The 10,492-nt window shown below is 39.1% G+C and overlaps 1 protein-coding gene across 1 annotated transcript; it reads right to left on the bottom strand.

The window, feature by feature from the left end:
- Positions 1-2,042: 2,042 nt before the first annotated feature.
- Positions 2,043-10,460, bottom strand: RIDA (reactive intermediate imine deaminase A). Its single transcript, XM_074815243.1, has 6 exons — positions 10,349-10,460; positions 6,512-6,617; positions 5,896-5,950; positions 4,959-5,027; positions 3,291-3,346; positions 2,043-2,861 (listed from the first exon to the last, which is right to left on the bottom strand). Exons 1-6 carry the CDS (start codon positions 10,411-10,413, stop codon positions 2,799-2,801), a joined length of 414 nt encoding a protein of 137 aa, XP_074671344.1. The 5' UTR covers positions 10,414-10,460; the 3' UTR covers positions 2,043-2,798.
- Between the last annotated feature and the right edge of the window lie 32 nt (positions 10,461-10,492).

Below are 10,492 nucleotides of genomic sequence, written 5' to 3'. Positions count from 1 at the left end.
AAAAATTGAAACTGCCATCTAGTGTTAGGTTCAAGGTTGGCAAAGAGGCAGCATAGCACAAGTAAGGGAGTGGAGGTAAGAGACAACCATAGTGATTCTACAAGGCTGAACTTGGCTCCTGTTCAACACTGCTGAAATCTGCTGAAGGTGAACTTCAACTAAATCTGCTACAAATAAGTTAAATGTATTTCAAAGTAATTATATGTGAGCAAAGCTGTAACAGAGAAACATAAATTGGGAATCTGTTCAAATTAACCCCATCGATTACATTTATTATTCTTAACTGACAAAGTGAAGCAACATTTGCTCTACATTTCCTAGAAAGTCATATTCATGTTAGTACTAGCTCCTTAACAAGCCTGGTCATGTTTTTTCTTAGGTGGGATTCCTTCTTGAGTTAGAGCTGTAGAGCATACACATTAACGGTATAGCCAAAGAGAGAGAACAAGAGCACAAGCCAAGACTAATAAAGTTTATGTGTAGGAATTTATATGCAGGTACTTTTCAAAGGCTGTTGCTTGGAACTTTAGTTTGAAATACTAAAAGCATTATCTTGCTTCTAATAAAAATAAATATCTCCAATTTTGTCAAGGGAAAGCAATATAATATTGTAAAACACCCACACATCTTACATACTTGCTGTCACAGTCTCATTATTAACCTGTATAGAAAAAAGACAATTTACAAGCTCAGTAAAAATCAGGAGAAATGGCCATTTCACACCATGTCTAGAAGGGGTAAGTAGGGTTGACTGTTCTCACAGCTTTCTAACTGCTTTTCTGGGATATGCTAAAGTGACACCAGGAGTGCCTGAAAAATATTAAATACATTACTGCAATAGTGCAACTGAAGTACGAGAGCTGGAAAGCACATCTTACAAGCAAGAAGGTAAGAAACCACAGGTGGAACACTTACAGTTTATCCAGGGATGGAAGATGATTCACACAGCATGGCTGTGGCATTATTGAACGCAGGGGGATTTTCAGACACGGCAGTTATCCGCGTGTGCCGTGGAAAGGCAGACAGCAACATGGTGCTGCCAGATTGGATTTTTCTTGCATGCTTACCATAGGAAACTCATTAACGGATTAAAACCATGTGAGATGATCATCAGTAGGCATTATACACAGAAGACAGATGATACACGCGCAGGAGAACTGAAGTTTGGATTTGAGCTGAACCCACAGTATTGTGACTTGACTTGTGGCAAACCAGTGTTATGTCCTCTCCTTGCTATACTGCTGCTTTTGGGGATTACCAAAATTGAGTGACTCTGGTCACTTGAGATGGGACTAGAAATAGCTTCTAAAGCACTCAGTCACGCACTCTGGCATACAATCAGCAGCCTCTGGAAGGAGCAGCCTACAGCACTCCCTCTCACGGTACATTTGGTAAAGCAGGTACGTGTTTCTACCACTGAAACTGCACATTCTCCAAGTGGCTGTATATAGCTATTTTTGCTTTCCACACAAAGAAAGTGAAAATACAGTGGCAGCGGCATCCCATATGCAACTGGATGGCCATCCTCACAGAAGTGAGCAAAACAAAGACGTTGAGGTGGACAGACTACAACAGAAAAGGATTTCTGCTCATTTTCCCCCAAATAAACCAACATTGTGCTTAGTCATATGGCTGTGGGGAGGACAGGGAATCAACTCTACCATGAGATAGCTGACTTTCAAACTAGTTCATTAAAAACATGCTATCCATTTCGACTTAGTTAGAAGATAAATGCAGAGGGAGGGCTAACTTACTAGCATCACCAGTGTGACTTCTCAGCATTGCTTAATCCCCCCATCAAGCAGATGCTTCGGACCTTAATGACAGAGAGAAAAATGCCAAGAACTGTAATGCCATGGTAGCTGAAAGCCTCCTGTCTTGGAGGATTATTTTCATCCTTACCTATTAGAAGATAGATAATAAACTTCTTATTTTGGTTTGAGTTATTTCTTATTGAATAAGCAGGATAGGGCTTTTTTGTAATGGAATATCAAAGCATAATCAGGAAGAGAAAAGTTTGGTCCCAGAATAGACTAGCACAGTTTTACAGATGCAATTTTTATTCTCATTAAACAGGATTTTTTTCAGTGTTTCATTTTAAATCAAAAGATAGTCAAAGTTGAAATGCTATGAAAAACATTACAGGTAGAAATTAATTTACAGCTGATCTATAAAGATAGCACTTTATTTTAGAATAGCATAATTTTCTTCTTTCTGAAATGATTAACTTTCTAAAGCAATTGCTTCCATATGAAAAAATGTGAGTCCCAACAGTAATCTGTTCTGTAAAGAAAGAGTTTAAGACAGTTCAGAAACAAAACCAGCAAAATTCCCCAAAACACAGAAGTGAATATGTACACTAACCAATTCAAGTGCTCTGTTTTCCCATTTCTGTCATTTTTTCTTATTTAAAATTGTTACGAAAAACCTTCTATTACAAATCATTACAGTTTTCCATGTCCAGATCACCCATAATATAACTGTCATACATTTACCCAAACATGTACTTTAATACCAGAATATCAAGTCACCATCACAAAGTAAGGGCCCTGTGCTGCAATCAAGCTCAGCTGATATTAGCAGAACTCTCAGAGATTTCAGGGTTTGCTGGCAGAGAACTCACTGTAAGCTCATATTTTAGAATCCAAGGCTGCAATCCAGAAGAAAGCACCTTTCCTTGGTAAGTTTACTGATTTCAACTGTATATAACTGCTGATAGTCAATTGTAGGAATAGGATGTAAGGGAGAAGTATTAAATCTAAAACTGCTGTGGTCAGATATTCAGTCTCTATTTATAGTCAGGCTGAAGCATCTTGGAGGGGTCCCTGAATGGCAATAGCTTCAATCTCAACTCGAGCACCCTGTGAGAAAACAATGAAGAAACGTATTAGGAATTTGATATATCTATTTTATGATGCAATTGGATGTATAACACAACCTTGTAAGAACAGAGTGACATCTAAGGGAGATTATACTTTTGACAGTTGTATTACTAATTTAGCAATGTTAAGTAATATTGAAAATTCACTTTACTCTTACTTAAGTATCACAACCCTTCATTTCTAGTGTTGTAGCCATCTTCCACTGTAAAGAAATGTCTCTTGTATTCAGATCTCTTATCATGTGAGGGAATAAGACTGGTATATTTAGAAAAAAACTAAATACTTAAGAGTCTTCATTAACATAATTGCATTTGAAGCTATTCTGGAATAAGAAAAGCTGTCAGAATGCTTCAGAAGTAAGGAATTTCAGAAAACTAATTTTTTTGTAGGTAGAAAAGTGACACTTACTTTGGGCAAAGCAGCAACCTGATAGGCTGCTCTGGCTGGGAAGTTTGTCTTGAAAACTGTAATTTAAACAGAAACATCCACCATTCACTTAACTTTGCTTGATAAAACACAGTTCAAAGTAATCTGTATAAAATACAGTCATTGAAAGAGTTTCAGGTTCAAGGCTACAAGACAAATAGTCTTCTGTGCCAGCTATCATTTCCCCCTTGTTGTTTGTTTTTCATCACTGACTGCTCTAACATCTCAGCAAGCTACCATTCATCATCAAGAAGCCAGCCACAATTATGGTCTAGTGGCCAGTGATAATTTGCACTCTGCTGACACTGCATGGCCTTAACACCAACTTGGCTGAAAAAGAAAGATTAAATCAGAATGGTGATCATCCAATTGCGAACACTAGGGAGTGGAAGAGGGCTCTTTCACAGAAAGAGCAAGGGGGAGAAACAGGCCCCTGCCAAACGAGTCAGAAGCAAGCATCCCAGATTTGCATAAAGTCAGCAGGGGGCCAGCCTTACTCATATCAAAGAAAGGCAGAGGAAAAATAGGCCCTTGACCTATTCCTCTGTTCCCAGTTAGGCCTGGCACTCAAGGATATTAAAAGAATGGGGGCAGGGGGAGGCAAAGAGAGGTAAAGATATAAGAGCTGAATTTCTAGAATCATAGAATAGTTCAGGCTGGAAGGAACCTTTAAAGATAATCTAGTCCAACCCATCCCCCCCACCATGGGCAAGAACATCTTCCACTACATCAGGTTGCTCAAAGCCCCGTCCAACCTGACTTTGAACACTTTCAAGGAATTTGCATAATTAAATGAAAGTTTTACTAGTGAGAGTTAACACTAAGCTCAGAAATGGTAATTTCAGGGTCCTGCACTGACAAGGCAGGATAACAACTCACAATCAAAGAACAGCAACAACTGCCTTCTTGAACTACAGGTAGTAGGCAACAAGTAAACTAAGTATCCAGCTGGTCTGCTTTTACCCTGCTTAAATGTACACACAATTCAATTTTGACATGCAGAAGACTGTTGATAACTCATCAGTAAAAAACTTCATTCAAGACCAGGCGTTGCTATCTAATCAAAAGCCAAAGCTGTATAAATAAGGAACTTATGTGCATACTTTCCCAAATTCTTCTGCACAATATGGGTCATTGGAACCACCTATTTCAGTCTACATTCAGTTTTGCTAACCAAGCGTTATTCTTTTTTTTTTATTTAAGTGGAGCAGTGTGGCTCATTCTTGTATAAAAAATGAGCCCTGTCCCATAAAAATAACCCACAAATCATTCAAAGATAAATAGACTTTAAAGAAACAGACATACAAAATCTGAAATTAAGTATTTGAAGGCTGCCTCCAGTAGAATTATATTAGGGACAACACAGCATCTATCAAGGTAGAGACATGAAAAATCAACCTGTAGGGATAGCACTAGCTGATCTTCACATGACAGTGAGTTTAGTGGGATGGTAGGACACAAATCCACATGAAATTAGGCTGTGCTTGATCTGTTGCTTGCAAATTAAATTATTTTTTAAATGTTGTATTTCAACTGGAATCTCAAGAATCTGGAACTACATCATCTGAATCATTAAAACACTTTGCTTACTGTGAATATAATTTGTTCCACAAGCCATACTGGTAAAACAGAAACAAAATATCTACTTACATTGTTTGTAAATATCATTAATATCATTGAAGTCCTTCATGTCTGCCATCAAAACTGTAGTCTTCACAACTAGAAATTACATAACTGCAGTTATTTTAGACCTCTGACTTGCATACAAAAGTTAGAAATCTTTAGTGCATTTCTTGCTTTTATTTCATAAACTTCCCTCAAGTATTCTAAACATTCTGAAGTTTTACAAACAGATATTGAGCATTAGAGCTACTACCTACAGAACCACCTAAAAAGTCTGAATACCCAGTATGTAATGAAACTTTAAGGAATTAGACATTCCTGACCAGCTCTGAAAAAATCCATTGTCAATTTCATTCTAAGTCCAATTCTTCCAAGAGGCACAGAACTGATAAGTAGGTCAATTAAAAAAGCTGTTGTAAGCCAACTGTTGGCACTAAATTATATCATATATAACATCTGCTGCCCAAAAAGTCCATAAAAGGACTGAAAATATAGTCTATGCTAGAATTTTTTACCCATGACTGCTCAAGCCAGCATTAATCCTGGTTTGTCTCCACTATTAAGAGTCCTCCCCCCAGAAAAATACTAAAAGTTCCTAGGATATTAACACGATTGATACAAACCTGATTTTACCAGGAGGAAAGCCTAGGATGCCTAAAACAACTGTAGTCAGTTGCAGCTCTGTCTATACCTGAGCTTCCCCAGTTAGAGTTAAAATATTAGTAGTATGGGCAGAAACTTTTGGTGAAAGGTAGTGTTCCATTGATACCCATCACTAAGCCTTGCATGTTGATATAGTTTTTATGTTTTAACCCAGACTCATGATTCCTTTTGTTTCTTCCAGTTGTTGATAAAAACTGTATGTTTAGCAAACAGTTTTTTGGGGTTTTTCTAAAGGTCACTTCATTTTTTTAAAAAATCCAGGTAAAAACAACTTGTTTGCCACCATCACAGCAGCACTTACCATTGCCATAGTCACAGCCTGCAGCTTTCAGGATTTCTCCCATGTTTTTTAGAGCCTAACAGAAAATGAGACAAAAATCTTTTAACTATCAGCTGTGTTGTATTTAGGTAAGTATGTAAATATGAGTTGTAACTTGGCTACATCCATGTTACAGTATGAGTTCACCCAGAAAATCTTCAACAGTCCTCAGTGGGTAAGCAAAATCAGAAATTACTAAAAGGGAGCTTCTAATAAACCACAAATATTAAACCATCCATTCATTAGATGTAAATGCATGATGCAGCTCTATCTCATGCTATTACCTCACACCACCTCTTTGCTGCTGGGGGAACAAATCTTTCCCCAATTCAAACCAGGGTTTTTATTGGGATCTGAACCTTTATCACAAACATTGATTCTTTTCTACTTTCCTACATGAAATATTGATTCCTCCTCTGACCTACAAGTTGTTCAGGTGGAAAATAACAGGGTTAGAAAGGAATGACTTCCTCCTGCTTTTCCCTCATCTTGGTGGATGTGAAATGTGCTCTCTCTGTTTCTTCAATTTCTCTTAAGTCCATGTTTAAACAAGCACATGCCAACTCCATTACAAGTTTATTGCTAGAAGACATCTTACCTGTTTTGCTTCTTCCTTTGCCCCTCCAGAGACAAGCTGACCAGTGGAAGGTTCTATACCGATCTGTCCTGCAATGTACATTGTCCGGTCTACCAGCACTGCTTGGCTGAAAACAGAAGTGATATTTTCGGTTTAATGTTTCCCCATCAAAACATTTAACTATCTGAAAGCACATTTCACATTTGCTTCAGTAGTTTATAATATCTCAGAAAGATAGAGGACTGAGGTTATGCATGCACAAGTCTGTACACTTCAATCTGTTGATGCTGTTGGGAGAGCTGGGATTAGAACACCTATGGAAGCACATACCTTTGTTTTTGAGAAAATAAACCCCGGTTCTCACAAAGGCACAAGGTGTGAGCACAGCAATGCAATGCTAAACCGAGATACACAGCTTTTACATTGCAGATAGCACAGAGGGGAGGCAGAGTAAAACAACACATTTTTTGCACCTGCCCAGATAAATATTCCATCCTAGTTTGAGAAGTAGACAATACCTTTCATCTACATCTCAGCTGCAGAACAATGAAGAAAAAAAAAGAAAAAAATGAGAGTTGATTAGAAAATTTAACATTTTTCTTCTCAAACAGGCACCATGATAACAAGTTACAGCTGTGAGGTGAAGCCCTGCACGCTAGTTCTCTGGCAGTATTCCTCCAGAGTCATGAATTTGGCCAGTCAGCACATCACCCTGATTCCCAGAACAATCATTCTCCTCTCACCAAATAACCTGAGTGACCTGTTGGCTCGATTAATTCAGAAGAATGCAGAATCCAAGCTATTTGCAAAACATTTTTATATAAATGTCAGGTGTGTTTTTGCTGAAGTAGAGTTGGCACTTATTAATGTCTCTAATTACCACAAAGAGATTAAAAGATTAAAACAAAGGTTTAAACTACCTAGCAAACATTACAAAAGACATAATTTACTTCTCTTCAGCTGGTAATTACAAATATTTTGCAAAGAAATTAGAGAAAGATTCTTTTGAAAGTGTTTGTTTTGTGTTAGCTCTTCCCATTCCATAAGAAAACGCATTGTTTTGACAGTTCAACAAGCCTCCCAAATGACACAAACTAGAGTTAAGCACCTCCCTGAAGTATCTAAATTAGGAGGCTAGCTTCCCTTTGATGTCAATGGCGAAAAAAAGGGACTCTTTCAGAGAACATTTTTATCAGATCTCTTAATTGAGACTGACTCAGTTGGATTGTCTCAATCCATTGACTTCACAGGGGACCAACCTAATTTAGGGACTCAGAAAAATGACTATGGTTAGGCAATCCAAACAGTACCATCATTCCCATCTTTCCTTTTACCCCTGTCCTACATTGTCCTGTAATTTCATAGGGGAAAATATAGCCAGTAACTTACCTGATATGTTAAAATATCTTATGTGGCAATTATTTTCTCTATCATCAACTAACAAAACTGGAGTAAATCACAAAACGACACCATTTAAAGAAAAGAAATTAGGGAATGAAGTAGTTTTCTAGCTGATGCACTCTTATTGATAGAAAATGTGTGTATGAACCAAACAGACATGCTTCTTTAATTTTATTTGCTTTCCTACCATGTCCTGCATTGTCTGAGGCACAGGCTTTCAGACCACAAACTTCTGTTTCTGTTTGAAGCACAGAGAACCATGCAACAAGGTATGAGCTCTCTAAAGAAAGAGATTGTCTTGTAGTGTTTATTATAGCAAATGACACAACGAAACAGTTGTCCCAACAAAGGCCTCCAGATAGTCCTATATCACAAATAATTGGGGAAAAAACAAGCTGAAGCCTTCTGATACCACTTCCAGATGAACATCAGCAGCAGTCTTATTGGGTCCCCTATTCTGCTCCTCAACTTCCTTCTCTTAGTACGCTTACCAGTGGAATCCTCCATTCACTGAGACTATTAACAATTTACCAACTGAAGGGTATACTTCTACTGCAGTCAAATGCATGAGCAAAGCTCAGAGAAACTTCAACTACACAAACCCAAATCACACTTTAACTGCAGATGTATCCTATAACTAGGATCAATCATAGCTACTCATTAATCTCTGATTCAGCAGACATCTGAGTGCGTGCCTAAAGTCATTCAGGTTTCAATATACCTAAGTGTGTAACTGGATGGACATTATGACATGAGAAGAACACTGTCCATCAGAGAGATGGTGTTAAGAAGCATGCTCCTTAAAGACAAGGACTGCAAAGTTAATCAGATCTTCTTCACACAAATGAGTGTTGATTAGCATAGGAACAGCATCTCTGCTCTGTTTTTTAAAAAGCTTAATAACATTAATGAGACATTAACAAACTCACACATTTGTCTCTTTACATATCTGTCTACCTATCTCAAAGTACCGAAAATTGGATGCAGTAAAGGAAATACAAAAATACAATAAAAATAGGTCACCAAAAAGCATACTGAAGGGCTGTCACAGAACTAGGAATGCAGCCCATACATCCCAATTCTTCATTCCATATTAAGCCCTCATTCCTCTGTTACCATGCCCAGACTCCGCAGCAGAGATGTAGCAGTTATTTCTTGTGCAACTTTTGCTCACTGGACTTTGGCAAGTTTACTGAAACCTGATAAACTAAGTTAGTGATAAACTTATTGATGTTAGACCTGTCATACAATTAACAGGCTGCATAATAAGCAGTATTTCATCAAGAACTATTAATAAGCACATAATGTTGGAGTGCACATGACAACAGCAGTGGGGAGCTAAACTGAAGGCTAGGCCAGTGGGGTGTGTGTGTGCAGCAAAAGAATTGTTGCCTTCCCATGTCTTGATGTTCCAACCACAAGCAATGCCAGGCCCCTGGCTGCAATCCACCAACAGTTTATTGTTTACAGAAGTTAACCTTCATGTCATGTCTCTCTGCTTCTACACTTTGTATTTCTCCATCTTTATAATTCCAATAAAGAACACACAGTTTGAAGCTCAGAAATCTCAGTTTCAAAGTACTGGAGACAAAATGCACCTGGAAGGCACTAAGATGCTGCAAGTGGAAAAGTGTAAACCAAAGGAGTCTGTGTTTATATTGGGAAAACAAAGCCTGAATGTAGAATTAAAAATTCTTAGAAAGTACCCTAGTAAAAATCCCTCAGTACCTTAGCTATAGAGTCTACTATAGTTATTGAACATTTTTCACATCCAAATAGCAAAGAGAAACCTTCCTCCAATTAAAATTGGGATTTTTTTTCATTACATTCAGAACTGTTGCAACTAACAACTTAGTTGTGAAAACACTGAATAACATATTTTTACAGCAGTTCGTTTTTAGACTGAAAAGCATTGATAACCTGCTGACAGTCACATTCAAAATAAGAAAAGATTTGCGATTCCCAGGCAGCAAGCTCTCCAACTGCCAAAGCGTGTCCTGGAGCGGGCTCAGCCTTCCCTTTCCATCGCCTCCAGAGCCAGCAGTCACTGCTAACCTCCCCATGCAACATGCTTTATTCTAGACAAGCGCTTTTTGACTTGAGAGGAATCATTCTTTCTCTTGCGGGTTTTTTCATTCACTGCTTATCGCTAATTCTAGAATTATTTCCCCAAATTGACTTTTTGAGAGACATCTGAAAACCTCACCTAAAACGATAAGGACCGCCCCCCCCCCCCCCATCAGGCTGAAGTTCGGCGCTAGCACTGCGGAGCCGTTCGCGCTGTAGCACTCCAGATGTCCTCGGGGGGTTACTGGGGAGGAGACGGGTCCCTGCTCGGGGGGACCCCCCCTCACCCAGACCCCTCCCTCCAGGGACCTGCTCGGAACCCTACCGGGCAAAACCCGCTCCTGCTCACTGCTGCTTCTTCCAGCAGACCTCCCTCTCGCCAAGGCATACCTGTAGGGACCCACTGCGACGGGGCCCTTAGCAGTGCTGATTATTTTCTTCACGAGCGAGGCCATCTCTATCACCACAGCCCCCCCGCCGCCACCTCCTCCATCCCCAGCGCCCCGCCTGCTGCTGCCCGCGCCCCGCCCCCCC

This window comes from Strix aluco, chromosome 1 (assembly GCF_031877795.1).
Source record: "Strix aluco isolate bStrAlu1 chromosome 1, bStrAlu1.hap1, whole genome shotgun sequence".
Lineage (NCBI taxonomy): Eukaryota > Metazoa > Chordata > Aves > Strigiformes > Strigidae > Strix > Strix aluco.
This window is presented reverse-complemented; position numbering and strand designations above follow the sequence as displayed.

Coding starts and splice junctions, on each gene's coding strand:
- RIDA (XM_074815243.1), bottom strand. CDS start 10,413: ATGGCCTCGCTCGTGAAGAAAATAATCAGCACTGCTAAGGGCCCCGTC. Junction 6,618..10,348: donor GTCGCAGTGGGTCCCTACAG/GTATGCCTTGGC, acceptor TTCTGTTTTCAG/CCAAGCAGTGCTGGTAGACC. Junction 3,347..4,958: donor TAATGATATTTACAAACAAT/GTAAGTAGATAT, acceptor TTTAAATTACAG/TTTTCAAGACAAACTTCCCA.